The sequence below is a fragment of the Triticum aestivum genome, chromosome 1B (genome assembly GCF_018294505.1).
Source record: "Triticum aestivum cultivar Chinese Spring chromosome 1B, IWGSC CS RefSeq v2.1, whole genome shotgun sequence".
NCBI classification, from domain to species: domain Eukaryota; kingdom Viridiplantae; phylum Streptophyta; class Magnoliopsida; order Poales; family Poaceae; genus Triticum; species Triticum aestivum.
In genome coordinates, this window is record NC_057795.1 from 648524591 (window position 1) to 648544183 (window position 19593).

The 19593-nt window shown below is 49.5% G+C and overlaps 2 protein-coding genes across 2 annotated transcripts; one reads left to right on the forward strand and one right to left on the reverse strand.

The window, feature by feature from the left end:
* Window positions 1-3905: 3905 nt before the first annotated feature.
* On the forward strand, window positions 3906-5555 carry LOC123098503 (probable disease resistance protein RPP1). Its single transcript, XM_044520519.1, has 2 exons — window positions 3906-4593; window positions 4978-5555. The coding sequence occupies exons 1-2, from the start codon at window positions 4060-4062 to the stop codon at window positions 4990-4992; spliced, it is 549 nt and encodes a 182-aa protein (XP_044376454.1). The 5' UTR covers window positions 3906-4059; the 3' UTR covers window positions 4993-5555.
* A 2802-nt stretch (window positions 5556-8357) lies between these two features.
* LOC123081495 (translation initiation factor IF-2) lies at window positions 8358-10874 on the reverse strand. The gene is made up of 3 exons (XM_044504073.1): window positions 10807-10874; window positions 10120-10729; window positions 8358-8418 (listed from the first exon to the last, which is right to left on the reverse strand). Exons 1-3 carry the CDS (start codon window positions 10872-10874, stop codon window positions 8371-8373), a joined length of 726 nt encoding a protein of 241 aa, XP_044360008.1. The 3' UTR covers window positions 8358-8370.
* Between the last annotated feature and the right edge of the window lie 8719 nt (window positions 10875-19593).

Genomic DNA, 19593 nt, shown 5'->3' on the forward strand with positions numbered 1-19593 from the left:
TCATACTGCCCAAATATCGGAGATATACCAGAAGTTCTGGGCAGCCTATCCAAACTGCAGTATTTAAACTTATCAAGCAGCTCATATCTTGAATGTGGTAAAGAAGCAGAATTTTTGGGTGCCCTCAAAAAACTCGAGTATTTGAACTTATCTTCGAGGGAATGTGGACTCAAAAAGCTCCCTGAATCTTTGGGCGGATTCAGTCAACTTAAGTACTTAAACTTATTAGGTTGGGGAGATATGAAAAAAATGCCAAGATTATTTGGGAGTCTGAAGAATCTGCTCCATCTTGACTTATCATGTTGTTATATGGTTGATGGTGTACATGAATCTTTGGTCGGTTTACCAGTCTGCAACATTTGAATTTACAAGATACACAGCTCATTTCACTGCCAGATGATCTGACCAACCTCCGGTGTTTAAAGCTATCTCGAATGCGAAACATATCAGTAGATACATTCAATGGTGCAAAAACCTGGGATAGTCTCATCAACCATATATGCAATAATCTTTCCGATCTGGAGCATTTGGACTTGTCTAGGAATACTAATATTGAAAGAATACCTGAAAGTATTTGTAGCCTGACGAAGCTGCATACATTGGACCTCTCACATTGCTATTTGTTGAAAATATTACCAGAAAGTATAAGTGCAATTGGTAGTTTGAGGTTTCTTTATTTAAACGGTTGTGGCCTTGTTTCTGCAATACCTCAGCTCGGTGGCATCACCATATCATTACCACACTTTGTGGTGCGTGCTGCTGCTGATGGATCTAGCAGCAATCTTGTCCTGCTAAAGCCCACAAATCCTTTTGAGCTGGAGATAACTGAACTTGAAAATGTGAAGTCCGCAGGAGAGGCACGTAGTATAAAATTAATGGAAAAGCAAAGAATTCGGGAGTTGAAACTGGAGTGGACTCGAGGTGTTGACAGATTTGTGGATGACAAAATGTTGCTGGAAAAACTAGTGCCTCCAAGCACATTGAGTGAATTGGAAATATGTGGTTATAACAGTGTCATCTTTCCAGGCTGGGTAGTGGGCCAACTACCAAACCTAGACTCATTGGTTCTCAGAGATATGGCAAATCTGGAAGAGTGGGACACTCCATGCTCCACCGGTGAGGAGAATGTGCTATCAGAAGTGCAAATACATGGTTGCCCAATGCTAAGGATGAAAGGGCCTCTGCCTAAATCTGAAAAATGGGAGATAATATCCAGTGATAATGTGTTATCATCATGGGATGAGTGCATTGTGTCACACACTAGTGCTTCTTCCTCTTCATCTAGAGTAACTACTTGTGGTAGGACTAGGGTTCCTACCGACTCTGCTCCTTAGGTTGTAGGGGCAGGACAGCGAGGGTTGGGGCCGAGGGCGGCGGCTCCGGCGCGTTGGCGCCGTCGCGAGGGAGGAGAAGGGCGGCGGCGGCTAGGGCAAGGTGCGGCTAGGGTTTCCGGCTCCTCTGAAGCCGGGCAATAGGATAGAACTATCTTTATTGCTTAACTCCAAAAAGAGTCTTACAACCTATATTTATAACCTAGATAACTTGCATAAGAATTAACCTAAGATAACTTGCATAAGAATTAACCTAAGATAACTTGTGGGCTAAGATTGCCCGGTGGGCCTCTACGGCCGTAACACTTCTCCCCGCCTGCACAAACAGCTCTTCCTCGAGCTGTAAGGTGGGGAAGCGCTGGCGGAACTCCTCGGGGTGATCAACCAGCGTCAAACACCTTCTCGACAGCTGGGGCGGCCAGGTCGGCGGCGACGGCGTCCTCCGGAATGTAGTCTGCAACCTCCAGGTAGAAGGGTCGCGGGCAGGCATGGCCGGGCGTGTAGGGCTCGTCGCAGTTGAAGCACAATCCTTGGCGGCGACGCTCGAGGAGCTCGGCTGAGGTGAGCCGGCGGAACGGGCGTCCCGCGGTCGCGGCGAGGGGTGCCGCAGAAGCCTGCACAGGCCGACCCTGCGCGGAATCCGGCCCTGGTAGCGACCCAGTGGTCCGGGACGGTGATTCCTGCTGGATGGTCACCGCGCGGCGCTCGAACGCGCGGGCGTAGTACATGGCCGACTGGAGATCCTGGGGTTCGCGAAGCTCCACGTCGACGCGAATGTGATCCGGAAGGCCGCCGACGATGAGCTCACCCCGCTGTAGGGCCGTCACACTTGGCGCGTGACTCGCCAGGGCCTGGAAGCGGTCGGCGAAATCCTGCACCGTGGAGGTGAAAGGTAGGCGGCCCAACTCGGCCAATCGGCTACCGCGTAATGGCGGTCCGAAGCGAAGAAGGCACAGCGCGCGGAAGCGCTCCCAGGGGAGCAAGCTGCCCTCGTCCTGCTCGAGGGCATAGTACCATGTCTAGGCGGCCCTGTGGAGATGGTAGGAAGCCAGCCAAGTGCGCTCCGACGCGGGTGTGCGCTGCCCGTGGAAGAACTGGTCACACTGGTTGAGCCAGTTAAGCGGGTCGTCCGAGCCGTCATAAGTGGTGAAGTCGAGCTTGGCGAACCGGGGTGGCTGCTGGTTTGGCGCGCCATGGCCCACTGCCTCGGCGGTGCGGAGAGCTGATGACGGTGCTTGGTCCATGGTTGGAGGGCCGGCATAGGTCCCCGTGGCGCCCAACACCCCGGGCTGCAACTGGGAACCCGACGGCTCCCGGGCCTCCGTGTAAATCGGTGGAGGCGATGTCCCGTGGAGCCAGCCCGGAAGCGGAGATGGCCACGATGGGAACCGGACCTCCTAGATCGAAAGACCGCCTGGCGCGGACCGGCCCAGGCTAGGGCTGGGCGGTGGCGGCGGCGGAACCTGCACTGTGGCCGCCGGGAGGGACGGTGAGGTGGTGGATGGCGCGGCCCAGGCCGGCCACTGCGGGCCCTGGGCGGCTGCTGGCGGCGCGGGTGGCGCCGCGAGCGCTGGCGTCGGCCACTGGGGCCAGGGTGGCGTGGAAGCGGCCGGCGATGGTAGCGCCGGGTAGCCCCCGGCAATGGCCGCAGGGACGGAGTAGGCCGGCCACTGCGGGCCCTGGGCGGCTGCTGGCGGCGCGGGTGGCGCCGTGAGCGCTGGCGTCAGCCACTAGGGCCAAGGCGGCGGCGGAGCCGCCGGTGAGGGCAGCGCCGGGTACCCCGATGATGGCCGCGGGGACGGAGTACCATGGCAGCGCCGGCTGTCCCGTGGTCACGGCCGGATGGAGCTGCAGGGGCGGCCCGTACGGGCTAGCCAAGTAGAGGCGGATGCCCTGGACCGCGATGACCAAGTCGTTGAGCACGCCGGCCATGGCCTCCGGCGTAAACTGCTGCCGCACGGGGGAAGGCGACGGCGGTGCATGTTGGATGGGGGGTGGCGGCAGGCCGTGGCCCAACGCGGTGCCGGGTGCGGGGAAGATCGGCACCGAGAGCGACGCCGTGGCGCCCACCGAGAGCGAGGCCGTGACGCCCGACGATGAAGCGGCAGCGGTGGTGGAGTTGGCGGCAGCGGCGGTGGTGGAGTTGATGGGCAGCGGCGGTGGTGGCGGAATTGGAGGCGGCGAAGACATGGTTGAAACCTGGGTACCTGATACCAAATTGGTAGGACTCGGGTTCCTACCGACTCTGCTCCTTAGGTTGTAGGGGCAGGACAGCGAGGGTTGGGACCGAGGGCGGTGGCTCCGGCGCGTTGGCGCCGTCGCGAGGGAGGAGAAGGGCGGCGGCGGCTAGGGCAAGGTGCGGCTAGGGTTTCCGGCTCCTCTCGAGCCGGGCAATATGATAGAACTATCTTTATTGCTTAATCCAAAAAGAGTCTTACAGCCTATATTTATAACCTAGATAACTTGCATAAGAATTAACCTAAGATAACTTGCATAAGAATTAACCTAAAATAACTTGTGGGTTAAGATTGCCCGGTGGGCCTCTACGGCCGTAACAACTTGGTTGTCAGTTAGAGACTGCAAGGTGCCTCTGCATGAGCGGAGGTTGCTTCGACACTTTCCTGGACTCCCTTCTTTGTCTATTAACAATTGTGGCGATCTAACCGGCTCACCAGAGATCACCCAACATCTATCCTCTTTGAAGACACTGCGGCTACAAGACGAAGACATGGAAGAACTGCCAATATGGTTGGGTGAGCTCCCATCTCTAAAGAATCTGCATATACAGTATAGCAGTGGTGTAAAGGAGTTGAACGAGAACATGAGGCAACTCATAAAGCTTGAATCGCTAGAACTGGGCTTCTGCCATAGCATATCCGTTGTGCCACAGTGGCTAGGCGAATTGACCTCTCTCAAGAAACTTTGGATATCTAACAATGGATGCTTGAGGTCTTTGCCGGCAAGCATCCAACAACTCACCAGCCTCCAGGAAATAGTACTTTTTAACTGCGATGCATTACAGCACGTGGTTGCTGAAACAGAGGGAAAGATGAAGCTGGCTGACAACCAACAAAGGGAATCTGCTCTGCCCACCTCTCTAAAGAGTCTTTATCTGACTGGATGTGATGGTATCAAGTCTTTTCCTGAGGGAATACATCAACTCACTAACCTACAACACCTAGAAATAATTAGCTGCCCTGGACTAAAGGAATGGTGTGAATTAGAGGAGACCAAGACCTTTCTGGCTCGCATAGAAAAGAAGGTATGTACCCTGCCACGCCCTTTGTCATTCTAATCTTATTTTGCAATGCTTCATCTTTCTTCTTTTCTTGATGTATTCAGTCTTGCATTTCTAGGTGGGTTCTTTCATGCATAAATGCTGAGAAATTCGTGTACTTGGATTTGCAATTTCCCTTTTGTTCAAAAGTGCCTTGTTTTGCGAAATATAACAATAGTGCAAAGACGAGTAGTCTAATTTCTAGAGTTCGCCTTGTTTTGGGAATTTGTTTGCAGTACAGGCCAGTGAGTTAAACTTTTCTTCTTGATCTGAACAAAGCATGTTTCTCCTGTATATAGAACCTGCACTTATCACTCATATCCACTAGAATCGGATCTAATCATATAATTTCCACCATTCATTTTACAGAGGATTGAGTTCTAGACAGTGCATGCATATACTGCCCAATCAGCCTGCAAGATTTTGTTCTGGATGATTTAAAATGTTGGAGTTGAAGAAGGAGCTGAAATTACAAGCCATGGTGACGTGAAACTCGTTTGCAAGACCTGCAGCATGTGACTTTGAAGCTGCAGGCCATCGCCTGTACTAGTGTTTTGTTCTATAGGGTCTCGAAACTCAATGTAGAGTCCTCTCCCCCACCCTTTCTACTTTGTGCTTAGTTTGCAGGTATATGTTCCCTGCTCCTTTCACCGCCTCTCTGTTTTTGTATGTTTACCAAAGGGAAGATTGCAGTACTTGTAACGTCTGTGATTTCCATTTATTCGGACCCGGTGAGCGTGGTAGGTACTCGCTTGTGTTGGCCATGCCTACCACTTGTAATCTGTTGCTAGTTTGGCTGTCAGCAAACTAGTCTACTCTTTACTAGTGACTGCTCTTTACAGTCTTACTCGGTGTTAGCAGCCAAAGCAGAGTTAGCTGCATGGTTGCAGGCCTGAATCAACCTACAAGGTTTTGTTGTGTGGATGATGTTAAATTCACAGAGTTTTGCAAGATGTGCAGCATCATTTTGTCGAAGCAGGGTTGAAGGAGGAACTCTGAGGGTGCTAGTTTTCTGTTCTGCATAACTTTGTGCTTAGTTTGCATATTTTGTATGCTGCCCAGGTGCGCTGTTCGTCGTAACAACCGCTCTACAGATGATTGTAGAACTTTACTTGTTTGCATGTTCGTGGCTTGTATTCATTCCGTCCTAAAGTGCGTGATAGGTACTTTACTTGTTTGCTTATACAACTTGATGCTAGTTTAGTTTGTCTGTCAGCAAAGCAAACTAATCTGCTGGTACTGTTTTTTTGAAACGCGGTGCCTTAGGGCCCGATTCATTAAAAAAGGTCGAAGAGAGATGCCCAGTTAATTAATGGAAAACCGGGCGAAAACCGTCAACATGCCCGCAAAAACTAGGCACACAGGGCGACCTGGCAACCCACACAAGAACGCACACACGCCGTCGAAGAGAAAACCACGAACAAGCGTCGAGGCCTGCGTCGGTCGATGCCAAACAGTCCACCGCACACGCCGACGACCAGGCAGCTCCGACTCTGTTGACGAGCATTGTAGGGGGAAAGCGCTGGGTCTGCGTCGAGCCGGCACCGGAGCCGACCACCCGTCTCGTGTCATCGTTGCCGCGGAAGCACCTCCTCTGCAGCTCCGACTTCAGGAAGACAAATGAGGCCTGGCAACCCCTCGAACACGCGGATGAGACCGACTACCAAAGCTCAGCAGCCGCCAACTTCGCTCGAAGCCGTCATCGTTGCCACACTAGAAGTCGCGCAACATCCACATTGCCAGACAGACAGCCGCCGACCGCAATGCCGCGAGCGTCCAGCCCAAGGAAAATGCAAACGGGATCCAATACTCTTCAAGGCAACGCCCCAAAAGAGGAAGCGACGATGCCGACGCCGTCGCCCGACCCGACTGGGCCTTAGGCTTTCACCCGAAGAGCTGGAACCGAGGATGTGCAGGGGTGGACTCCATGACGGCGCCTCCAAGAAGGTGACACGACATCCGCAGACGCCGACGCCGTCAGCCGATAGAAACCCGGCAAGCCTTCGCCCGGAGCACCGCCCAACACCATACCCTCACGCACTGCACCTCCGCTGACCCGCACACCTCCCACGAAGCCATCGCGCCATGGCCAAGCAGAAGCCACCATCACACCACTGGTCTCACCGACCGGAGACACAAGCAGGGCAGACAGCACACCTCGACGACGTCTTCAAGAAGAGCGCGGCAGCCGAGTGTGTCGTCGTCGCCGGCCCCGGCTAGAAGCCCAAGGCAGAGCTTTCGCCCGGCGTTGCCACACTGTCTGCCGAGCCCAAGCCCGGCCGGACCACCAAACAGCCTCTCGCCGCAACGAAGCAGCCAGATCCGAAGAACCCAGGGCCGGCCAGAGCCAGCCACGCACGCCCGGAGCTGCCGCCCCCCACCATCCGCCGGATCCACAGCACCAGGAGCTGTCGGAGCACCACCAAGATGCCGCCGGGCCGAGCACCACCATCCCGCGGGGACCGTGGCGCCGCACATCGCCACACCAGGTGTAACGACCAAATCTCGAAGGATTTGAGTCTCTGTGCTTACCGTGCTAGTCCCTGGATCGAACTCGCTAGCACACACAGTATAGATGAATACCAGAATACCAAGTGCATCATTTATTACATCGTATGATCCAGAATATATAAAATAAAATAATCTGCATAGCACTTGGCTAGCTTTATTCAATCAAACAGCGGAAATGTAGCAGCAAATAACAATGAGTCCCATCATAGCCCACTGGCGATGCTGAGTGCAGACTCGCGACCCTAAAGGTACCTTACTCTTCGTCTGAATATCCTACATGAGACGTTGCAGCCATATAGGTCAATACTTTGAATGTATTGGCAAGTTACACAGGAGTAATAATAACAGACCTACATGTATATGCATAGTACAACAAAGGAAGGCTTGAGGGTTTATTTTTGCATAAAGCTGATTTTATCCTAATAACTACCTAATAGTCAAATAATTTATTTAGTTCTTTTATTACTACAATTAAATACACAAGGTTGAGTTGGCAAAATCAACTCCAACCTACCCTTTTATTAAGTTGCCCACAAATATTATTAAGTGTCACATCTGTCAAGATCATCCAACAACTGTAATGGCATAGTGGCTCAAATTTACCCATAACCGGGGGCACGGCTAATCATAATTAGTTTTAATACTCTACAGAGTTTAGTACGCTTTACCCACTGAACCCAATCCGAAGATTGAGACAAAGTCTTTCAAAAGAGGTTCCCTTAACCACCTGGCGGCCACATCCCACCTACATAAGCTACATCTGTCGACATTGTCTGGGCAAGGGTTCTAACAACTGATCAACTAAGCCAGAGCCCATATAGCCAATCGCCGCACATGGAAGCTACTAGTCACTAAGTCTGTCTGATCTTTTTGAACCTGGGCGGCATTCCACTTAGGGTGCACTCTCATGGGCGCAAGGCCTTAGAAAAGGTGCAAGACCCCATGATGCCTTCCCTCAAACACCAAGCAATACCACTTCCGCCCAGAGGTGAGTTAAATCCTGAGTTACTACTCAATTGTTATATATATATAATCCTCACATACACTCAATGTATACACGAACCACCCCCGTCTACAAAGCATAGCAAACTACAACTACCACGATTTGCAAAAGACGGGAAGATAGCTCAACATCATAGCAAAAATAATATAGTAATCCTATACATGCATATATTCATAGTGTGATATAACTACATGCATAGAAAATAATAGGTAAAGGATGATCAACATGTAACTTGCCTTGGTTCTGGTTCAGAAAGTCACACTCCTGACAATAGTTCGCGTCGCACTCCGGACAATCTACACGTTTCACACAATTCAACAAATCAATCATTGAAACACAAATAGAACCAAAATAAAACCAACAGCAAGAAAATGATTTTTAAAACTCAACAACAGAAGCTTAACAGCACCTAAATTGCACTATGGTCACAACGCAAAAAGAATCACTCGATTCCGATAAGCGGTTTGAAAATTACGGCCTCCGGAAGATTTCATTCAAATTCAAACGAATTCAAATTTGAAAAGCGCAAACATGTGCAAAGTTGGTAGTGTGATAAAGTGTTGATTTTTGTGAGTGCATAGGAAAAAGAACTACCTAAATTGGACTTATATAATAAAAGATATAGCTAGTTGATTTTTGGATGAAAATCTGTGAAAACAAAAGAAACAGAAATCCCCTGGTTCCTGTGCGGCACTGTAGCTGCGCCTGTAGCAGTCTGCCACGTGGCAGTTTGTGATTGGCCAAAGGCCCCTGTGCGCGTGCGTGCTCACCAGAAGCAGAGGACGGCGGCGGCTGCCTCGGGCGTCGGCGACGGCGATTCTCCGGCGGTTCTCCGGCGAAGACGAAGGGACGGACGGGTCGGGCGTAGAGTGGCGGAGGTGGTGCTGGTGTTCAACGGCGGCGGGGCGTCAGCGGCGGTGGGGATGGACGACAGCTGCCCCAAAGTCAAACGAACTCCAGCGACTCGGCTACCTCGCTCCCGTGCTCTGTGGCCAAAACAGGCCCGTCAAGAAGATGCAGAATCGAACGGGGAATCGAACGGAGCAGGCGGTGAGGCTTGGCGCGTTCTTACGGTGACGGCAACGACCGGCGAATGGCGGCGGTCTCAAGTTCCTCCGACGAGATCCGTTTCGCCCTCGCTCGAGCGTGCGGCAACGAGGAAGAACGAGGAGTGGATGCGGGGTCTCCCTGGGTCTTCTGCTTGCACACGGCGACTCGGGAGCGCTCGAGGTGGACCAAGGACGCGAGGTGAACCGGCTCGGCCTCGGCGTGCGTGCGGTGCGCGCGTGTGGTGTCCGGCTCGGGAGGGACGAACAGGGGCGCGAGTGGGTCCCGCTGTTAGCGGCTGGAGCGATGCGGGTCGGGCACGGGCAGCGCTGCTGCGTATCACTTCGCGGGAAGTGGGCTGCGGGTCAGGTGCGGGTCCCCCCGGTCAGTGGCCCGAGGCAACGGCGGATCGGGCGTGGCGCTGCTGGCTGCTGCGTACCGCTTCGCGGGAAGCTGGGCCACGGTTGTGCGGGCGCCTGTTGGGCCGCGGTGCAGCGCTGCGTGCTGTGTTTTTTTTTCTCTTTAACGAAAACTACAGCAGTAAATAACTAAAATTAAAACAACACTATAAAAACAAAATAAAAATACGTAGACACACAGTAAAATCTATACTGCTAATATAAACTACAGGAACACTAGTTCCTCACCTAATGCAATTTCAGAAATTCATTTTGATGCAAAAGGCCACACAAACAGCAACAAAACAGTCAAATAAAATACTTTGGAGACTAACAAAAATACCAGAACATAACAGATGAACTGAAAATAATATTCTTGACATTATGAACATTTTTAAACAGGAGAGAAGTCATGTTATCTCCACTCCAATAAATTGCCCTTAGTTGCATAATGAAAAGAATATTGCAGAAGAGCAAATAATGCATGGAAAATATGATATGCATATGTATGATCTAATAACATCCTAATTTAGGAAAATTGGGATGTTACACCAGGTCCGCGCTTGGCCGCGCCCACCCACCGCCGGAGCCGCGCCAGCCTGCGCTGGAGCGAGCCCGTCGAGCAGCACCCGACTGAGCACCAAGTCTGGCCGAGCCGAGCACGCCCAGCCACCACCGTCCCGCAGCATCACCGCCTGGAGCAGCGGAGCAGCGCCGCCCCCGCTGTCGAGAACGGCGATCGAGGGGTCCCGCCGCCGCCACGCTGCCAGGGCTTTGCCCGGCGACGCCTCCGGCGGCGGCGAGAAGAGAGGAAGGCGCAGGGGGGGCTGCTCGAGCCCGCAGGGGCGCCCCGGTGCGGCCCGGCGCGGCCGCACGGGAGCGGGACAGGAAGAGGGGGAGGGCCGGACTCGAACTCCTCCGCGGGAAGAGGGTTGGCGAAGACGGCGCCGGGCTTCGGGATGGATGGAGAGAGGACGCCGGGAGGGTCCCGGATCTGTGCTTGGCTGGGCCTGAGGTGGCCGGAGGGAAGAGATCAGCCGGCGGCGGCGGCGCCTGCACCTGCGCGAGCGCGAGCGCGAGCGCGAGACCTAGTTTCAGGAGCTTTGTATTATATAAAAGGTATTGTGGCCTACACAAAGGCTGTGCTGGTACTGTTGCTACTCTACTTGGCGTTAACAGGCAGATAACCATGCTGAAAGCCTGAAACGTAATTGTGACAGTGGCAGTACATCTTCTTACCTGAGTGGTGTTCTCCCGCTCCGCCGCGGTACCCACGCGTCGCCGGTGACCTCTGTCTCCCTCGTCATCTCCGGAGGTCGCCGCACGCCGATCTCCTCTGCTCCAGCTCCACGGTGGCGGGAGGGCGAGAGGATGGCGGTGGACCGGAGGTGAAAGAATTCCGGCCGTCCTAGCGCTTGGAGGAAGGGAGGAAGAAGTCAATGGCGGAAGAAGTTTCCAGCCGGCTCGCCGGCGTTGTGTTGCGCGTGCACGTGATTTGGGGAATTTGACAAGATGACGAGCCACGTGCGTACCGGAGTCACTGGACTCGATTTGATGATACAGGCCCAGCCCACTGCCGACCAGGCCCAACTCTTTTTTTTACATATACTATAGAAAAATGCATATTTCTGAGTAGGGTGTTTCGGTGCCCAGTCTCATCTGCACCCGGTTAGAAAAAAATTCATCAAAAATTCAAAACAAATTCAAAAAATTCCAAATGTTTGTTAGGCAGTAGACAATTTGATGCTTGAGGCCCGCTCCAAATTTTAAGTCATTTGAACATCTGAGCAGCTCTCAGTAAAAAAAGACAAATCGGGCCAAAACAGTACATGAACATTAAACATTTGTACAGACCCACAATTTGTCTTTTTTTCTGAGAGCTCCTCAGATGTTCAAATGATTTAAAAATTAGAGCGGACCTCACGCATCAAATTGTCTACCGCACAATTTTTTTTGAATTTTCTAGTACTTGTTCTGATTCTTTCCGTCGGCATGGGTGCAAATGAGCTCGGGTGCAGAGATGGATTTTGGCATATTTCCTCTCTAAATAAACAAGAAAAAGAGAGATGGTCAACGCCAATCAAGCTCGTGTGTGTGTGTGTGTGTTTTGCAAAAAAAAATCATGCAAATATTTAACTTCTGTACACTTCGATGCTGTTTTCTTCTTTGCTGCTTTGCTCTTCGGTTTTTGTACACTCCTTTTTCATAGAAAAAAAAAGCTTCAATACGCACAAGAGAAACACGCATGTATACACTAGCTATGTAGAACCGGCGGTTCGATCATCTCGACAAGAGCTTCTCCGACGAAATCAAGCGTGGCTTCACTCCAGCAATTCATTTAGTAAACGTCGCAGATATGTGCACTCAACACTACAATCTAAATCATTCATTTACTAAAAAGTTTAAGGTGGTGTTTGGTTGAGAAGTCCTAGGACTTTTTCTAGTCCCTGTAGAAAAAGTCCCTCCCGTTTGGTTTCGAGGGACTTTTTAGGGACCTTTTCTAGTCTCTGGGACTAAAAAGTCCCTGAACCAAACACCCCCTAAGTCTCACTCCCGCAATTCTAGAGTCATGTTTCACCTATATGATAAATCCTATGGTATGTCCCTAGTAGAGTTTTGTGATGCACGCAAACTTTCCATATTGGGGGGTTACTTGTCGGATCGCAAAAATCTGATTATAATATGTTCCTTTTTTTCGAGAAAATTTTCAATCTATTCATCAATTGCCAAGGTAGTACAAAGAACACTAGAAGTAAAATTTATAGCCAGGTCCGTAGACCACCTAATGACGACTATAAGCACTGGAGCGAGCCGAAGGCGCTTAATAGTCTTTGTAATGGTGAGGATAGAGGAGTCACGCAAGCTAGAACAAAGAGTATTCAATTTTCTTCTATTCATTACTTTGCACTATTTAATGAAAAATGCATCGCCGGCAAACAAGACTGTAGTTAACTTTGTGCCCCTGACTTGAGCATTATTCATATTGCACTAACATGCCTCAAACTATATAATCTGGAGGCAATTGTTGCACGGAGACTGCACCACAACACGGGCAATTGTCATTTATATGGAGGAATTTATGCCTCTCGAGTAGCTGCAAGGCTAGAGATCTCGCCTAGCCCCAATGATCCTATATGACCTGGCAAATACATAGACTTTGAGGCAATGCAGTGCCATGACTTTATTAGGGAAAAACTTAGAACTACGACTATAATTTAATATTTGACTAGCTACGCCCGTGCGACGGCACGCCGCGCCCCGTTGATGCGTCGGTATGAAATGCGCTGCGTGATAGTAATGCTATGTTGCTATATTTCTGTTTGTGGCAAGAGAGATGGTTAATGCATGTTATATTTCATATTGCCAAAGTTACGTTCTCAGTTGCATCTAAAAACTCAAAGAATACCAACCAAAGATGGTCAATGCTATCACCATCTTTCATGCTACTCATTAAAAGTGCCTACTACGAAAGGCTCTGATTATTATTCTCTTTTTCAAATATTATCAATGATTAATGAAACAGATTTTTGCTCAGAAAAGGAATATAAACTCGAAACAACTTGCGGCTCCATTAGATTAATATAATTACAAACTTAAATTTTTAACAGTTCAAGTTCAGAGAAATTAACTTCTTGCCTAGAGATGAATGTATCCGGTGCTCTCAAATCCTACTGCTAATAAAGAGGCATTTTGCAACTATGGCATAATATCACTAACATGAGCTAGATCTGTTGGTCCAGTATTTATTCTGATATTTCATATAGTCGTGTGTTTCTTTCTTCCTCAAGTGATTGGATTTTTTTTAGTTATAATTTGGATACTCAATGAAAATTGTGGAGCCGCCACTCTAATTTGGGATGCTTGATGGCACGGTTGTTGCATCTTTGCATGCACCTAGCAATTTGTGTCTCTATTTTTTTTGTCAAATGACCTTTGTCCGCCATACATGGTTAATTAGTTGATGCATGCACTGGTTGGGCGTGAATGGGGTTGATGTGACCACGTGCATGGGAGTACGTAGGAGCTATGTGTCTACATGCATATGAATTGGACATCGTTTTGTTCTCTCGCTGTTTGGTCTAGGCATTTTTTCCTTTTCTCCTGCTTGCATGCACTACATAAAAGGAACCAGATTACAAAGAAAGAAAGGCAGACTGACCTAACGAAATTGACCGATAAAAAGACCCTACGGTACGGCGCAACCGCAGATGGAACACCTAGTTGATCACCAGCACACGCGTCGGGCATGAACAGACGGCTCTCCTGCAAATATTCAATATTCGAGCGGCGGTTCATGTTCATGTGCGCACTGCCTGACGACAAGGTTGACGACCCAATGATTTGCTCGACGTGCTGATGTTGCGGCGGTGCAACCGCAACCTGCCTGGGGATAGCTGTGGGAGAGTGGAGCTGCCCTTCGATCTGAACCTGCCGGACTGCTTGAACGCCGACGACATGGACTGGTGCTGTGACACGCCGCTCCGTCTCCAATGGCCTTTCACAACCGGTACTTGAGCCAGGTGTGCCGGAACGCGGCCACGATGCCGCGGTGGTGCTTGGCGGCGTTGAGGGCGAGGTAGCAGCCGGCAGCTCCTCGAGACCCGCAGCGACGGCCAGAGGTTTTCGTTCGCCGCGATCATCGTGGACATGATGCTCACCGGGAAGTCATCCTCCGGGTCCGCCGACTCCTTCACCACCACGAGGCTGTCCTGCAGCCAGAGCCGACGCCTCATGCCGTCATGCGTCGCTTCTGTAGTTTGGTAGTTGCCGCCGGAGTCTGTGCTTCAGCAGGTGTCCTCCCCTTCAGCCCGCCGCTCGGCTTCGTGTGTAGCCGCCGCCGCCGCGCCATGGCCGTTGTTGACGACGCCGATGGTATGAAATATCGACAGGCAAATCTTCATCCCAGTCGTAGCCTCTCTCACCTCTCAATCTCTCACATGCCAGCAGCGTACAAGTAGACCACGCAGCCCAGGATAGTAGCGTCCCACACACACAACACACGCAGTACACAACGCCATCACCAAACGTGAATAGAGTGGAAAGAGAAAGGGTCTGGCCGATGAGGCGGCGGCGGTGGGGAGTGGTCTCGAACAGGCTGGAGAAGTCGGGACGGGGGGCGGCGGCGGGAACAGGCTTGTGATCTTGGCTGTGCGGAGGAGGAAGGGCGCTGCTCTTGGGCAGAAACAGTACCAGATTGGGCGACGCGGGGAGGCTCCATGGATGGGTCGGAGCAAGGGAGGGCAGCCGTCACGGGTATCTCTGTTCACGGTATCTTCCCGCAACGTGCCGCCCCGAGGTGTGTCTTACAGTCCTGCAATCCGGCCGGCGACAGCGAGGACGCTCGCGAGAGGGACGGGGAGAGGAGGATCTTCTTGAGCCGGCGGGGATGGCTGGTTCTCGGGCTGGATACGGACGCTGCTGTGCCATCCGGACTTGATCCAGTCGTTGGGTCGTGGTTGGAGTGCCTGGCTGCAAGGAGAAGGCACAGCCAGGGCGGAGGGAACTGAGGCGGCCAGAGAAGAAACGGGGGCCGCGGTGATGCACCGGCCATCAGCGAGGTCGGGAAGGACGATGTTGCTTCACCGGGAATTTGGGAGACGCATACATTGAGAGCTCGAGAAGGGGCAAGAGCCTTTATAAGCTCGCACGGCGGTGGAGCGGTGGCGTGAACAGACGATTGAGCGGCGTGCGGTGGACGTCGAGATTTCACAGGATCTCACATGAGTCTTCCAGAGAAGGATCTACACGTGGAGAGAATTAAGAGGAAGGAGATAAGGACCAACCAGGAACTGCGGTGCAATCGTACGGACTGGCCCACGCCCATCAAAAAACACTAAACGAACCAACGCAAGCCCTACACACGTTCAAAAAATTTGAAACAGAAACCTAGATACAACACGCACTTGTACAAGGTAATTTCCCAAAAAAAAGGGCACGTGCCATGTACCTGATTACCACAGGGTCGTTTTCAGCCAAATGGGTAAACCTCAGGGCGAAAACCTTGCCGGATATGGAGGTTCGGGTATAAACATCGTGTTGTCTATGTTATTTTGCCTACGACTACTCTCTTTGATTTTCAGAACAAACAAAGATATTATGTCTATGAGAGCGAGGCACATGAGTACAACGTGTTGCGCGTCTGGTTGAGGAGGCCGCACGGAGAGACTTCACGAGCTACCACTTCGATTATTACCCATAACAGCGACGTTGATTACCAAGTTAGGCAAAAGTCCAAGCTTGAAGGAGTACGTATTTCTCACACCGACATTACCTTCATATACCACACATTCATTTCAGTTGTCGGTGTTCATCATTTTTCATTGTATATACATGTTAGTTTTATTTTTGCTTTCTTCTTGTGTGTTTGAAAAACTTTGAAAGTAAAAAAAATCGCATCTTTTTAATTTAATTTCTTTTTAAATTTGTTATAGTGTTAAAAGAAAATTCAAAAAGATTTCCCATTTTCCTTTTGTTTGTTGGGAGCTTTTCAGTGTAAATATTTTTTCTTGTCTTATGTTTTTCCTTCGCTAATTTGCTTTCCTCAGAAAAACTAAAAACTCCAAAAATATTTTATTGTGTTTCTTTGATTTTCTTTTTTGTTTGTCGTAAGGAGAAGATCATAATGAAAATGTGGAGCGGCTCTCATATGCTTTATTGTTAATCTAAAAAAGAGCCCATGTTACTTTGTCTTCTCCTATGAATAATTGTTCACAAATTTCAGCCTAGTCCACGGCACACATGCACTACTATGATTTTCACATAATTCGGTCGTGCAAGTGAAAGGCAATAATGACGAAATTTGATGAAGTTATTGAGGTGAAGGAAAACTGGTATGAACCCTTCTTGTGTTTGTTTTTGTAAATATGTTTAGCACATCGTTCTTGATTCAGTTTATAATGAGTAAACAAATTTATGGTGACAACTAGAGATTATAGTTGCTCATGTCATGCTTAATTATATAGGAGTGGATAATGATTTTCTCTTGAGTGAGAACATGCATTAAAATGGTTGTGATATAGTATGATAGTATGGTATCTCCCTCTAATGATTCGATTAGCTTGACTTGGCACGTGTTCACGCTTGTAGTTGATTCAAACCAATAAAGCCTCCACGATATTTATGTTGATGGTGTTCTATATCCCACTCATGCTCGTATTGAATGTTAATTATTCTTAATGCATGTTTATGACCGTTCTTTGCTCTCTGGTTGGTCGCTCCTCAATCTATTTGCTAGCCTTCGCCTGTACTAAGCATGTTGATCATGCCAACTTCAATATCCCGACTCTCAGACAGCCGGGTGAAGTACCCCTGGTGTAGTTCCTCAACACTCAGGTCTTCAAAGTTGGGGAGCTTCAGCTTGGTCTTCCCATTGTCTAGTGGGACCGGCTCATCTTTGGCCACAATATTGGCCATAGTGCCCGAGGCTTCTAGAGTACTGAAAGTGCTAGTTATCGACTAGAGGGGGGGGTGAATAGGCGATTTTTATCAAAGTCTTCAAAACGTGGAAGTTTCAAAGACAAACAATAGAAATGACCTAATTGATATGCAGCGGAAGATAAACTACAACAAGCAAGCCATAGTCAAGTATGCAATAATGTGAAAGTACAAAGACTAATAGCAGCTTGGTAGTAAGGATCAGGATGGAAGATAGTATGAAGCCAATCAACGGTAGCAGTCAAGCAATGAAGTCAAACAGGTATGACAAACAGGCAATGACTTCACGAAGACAAACTTAAGGTAAGGGGAGTTAGAGGATAGAACCAGTCACTTGTTGAAGACACATGATTTGTTGGACCAGTTTCAGTTGCTGTGACAACTGTACATCTGGTTAGGGAGGCTGAGATTCAACTCAGAAGACCGCGTCTTCACCTTATTTCCCTTGAGCTAAGGACACACAGTCCTCGCCAATCACTCTGGTAAGTCTTCAAGGTAGACTCCCGAACCTTCACAGACTTCGTTCACCGGCGATCCACAATGACTCTTGGATGCTCAGAACGCGACACCTAACCGGCTGGAGGATACACAATCCTCAAGTGTAATAAGTCTTCAGGTCACACAGACAGAAAAACTTCAGTGATGCCTAACACTCTTTGGCTCTGGGTGTTTGGGCTTTGTCCTCGCAAGGATTTCTCTCTCTCAAAGGCTTCGAGGTGGGTTGCTCTCAAACGACAAAAGCCGTAAACTAACTCTGAGCAGCCACCAATTTATGGTGTAGGGGGTGGGTTATTTATAGCCACAAGGCAACCCGACCTGATATGTCCGAAATGACCCTGGGTCACTAAGGAACTGACACGTGTTCCAACGGTTAGATTTCAAACACACACGGCAACTTTACTTGGGCTACAAGCAAAGCTGACTCATCCAGCTCTGGATAAGATTTGCTCTCATTGTCTTCGCTCGAAGACATAGGATTTGGATTGAGCATCACTTCACTCATTCTGACTTTGTTCACTTGGACCCCAGTTAACAATACGGTGGTTCCTATGACTCAACAAAGAAGAAAAGGAAACAACGAAACAACATAGTCTTCGCGCTTCATAGTTTTCACTCATTGTCTTCTCATGTCATAGTCTTCAATGTGAATATCTTCACATACCACCATTGTCGTCAATTTCTTCATACATTTTTAGGGGTCATCTCCGGTAGGTAAACCGAATCAATGAGGGACACTACCTGCGTTATCCTGCAATTCTCACAAACACATTAGTCCCTCAACCAACTTTGTCATCAATACTCCAAAACCAACTAGGGGTGGCACTAGATGCACTTACAATCTCCCCCTTTTTGGTGATTGATGACAAACTGGTTGAAGTTTTCAACGGGAATGAAGTATGTGAAATTGTAAAGGATAGAGTATTGTCTTCATAAGTGGCAAGGTCTCCCCCTGAAGATGTGCATATAAGTAATTTGCTTTTGGAACGCAAATGCACATGGCAGGTTGTACTTGTGGATATCCTCTTCAACTTATGAAGATAATTCATCATGCATGAAATGATATAACTAAAAGAATGACATGCATAATGGAAAATGGACGTCTGCAGAATGATCTAAGTGCGGAATGATCTAAGTGCGTAAGTTATCATCGCACATGAAAGAGCAAATAAGTAGCAGACGACCATCGAGTTTAAGTGTTACAACTCAACGAACGAAATGTATCAAAAGCAAGAGTTGTAACCACTAGGCAAAATATAAAGCAAGCGCCCATATGAACCCGCTTGAAGACTATCAAACTCATATGCTTCTCCCCCTTTTGTCAGTAATGACCAAAAAGGTTTGAAGACATAGAGCATCTACTCGTCCTCATGAGGAGTAGGTGAAGCAGCAGGGTTGTCGTTGTTGGTTGGCGGTGCAGACGAACTTGGTGCAGTGTCGATGCGTGCAGAAGTAGGGGGTGGTGAAGTAGCATCGTCTTCATCATCGATCACATTGGCATTCACATTTGCCACGGAGAAAGAATAGTCAGAGTCTTCAAGGGATGGAGTTCGACGTAGGACAGCATTCCGTGGAGGAATGGAGTCAAACTTGAATCTTTCAGTGAAGCCATCGTCTTGAAGATCTGCTTCAGCACTGAGCAATGTCAAACTCTTCCATGATCGCCGACAGGTTTCGTGAGTGACAAATGCATTCTTGGTGGCAAGATTTCGAATGCGATTTACGTCCACCAAGAGGCTTTGCATCTGTCGCTTGAGCCAAAAGTGATGATTGTCTTGTTTCTGATGCAGTGCCACAAGAAGTTCTCGGTCATTTAGGACCCAAGAGCGCTTCTTTGGCCTTTGAGCAATTGTGCTCTCAGTAGCTTCAGTTGGTGCACGATGAGGCAGATGAGTGTTTCCAGCCATCGGATAGACACGAGTTACAGCTTGGACTCCTTCCATAGGCTGAGTGAAGCTTTGGTGGTCAGCATTTTGAAGACAAAGAGGCTTCTTGGCAGGCTCAGGGTATATGGCTTCAACTGACATATCAACCTCTGGTAGAAAGATCACATGATTGCGAGCAGAGGGCTGATAGTTGATAGCAGAGTGTAGC

Bases quoted from the DNA above. Each gene is read 5' to 3' on its own strand.
- LOC123098503 (XM_044520519.1), top strand. From the start codon at position 4,060: ATGGAAGAACTGCCAATATGGTTGGGTGAGCTCCCATCTCTAAAGAAT.
- LOC123081495 (XM_044504073.1), bottom strand. From the start codon at position 10,874: ATGACGAGGGAGACAGAGGTCACCGGCGACGCGTGGGTACCGCGGCGG. The intron at 10,730-10,806 runs GTAAGAAGATGT...AACGCCAAGTAG, and splicing joins AGCGGGAGAACACCACTCAG to AGTAGCAACAGTACCAGCAC. The intron at 8,419-10,119 runs GTGTAACATCCC...TGAAACGTGTAG, and splicing joins CGCGGCCAAGCGCGGACCTG to ATTGTCCGGAGTGCGACGCG.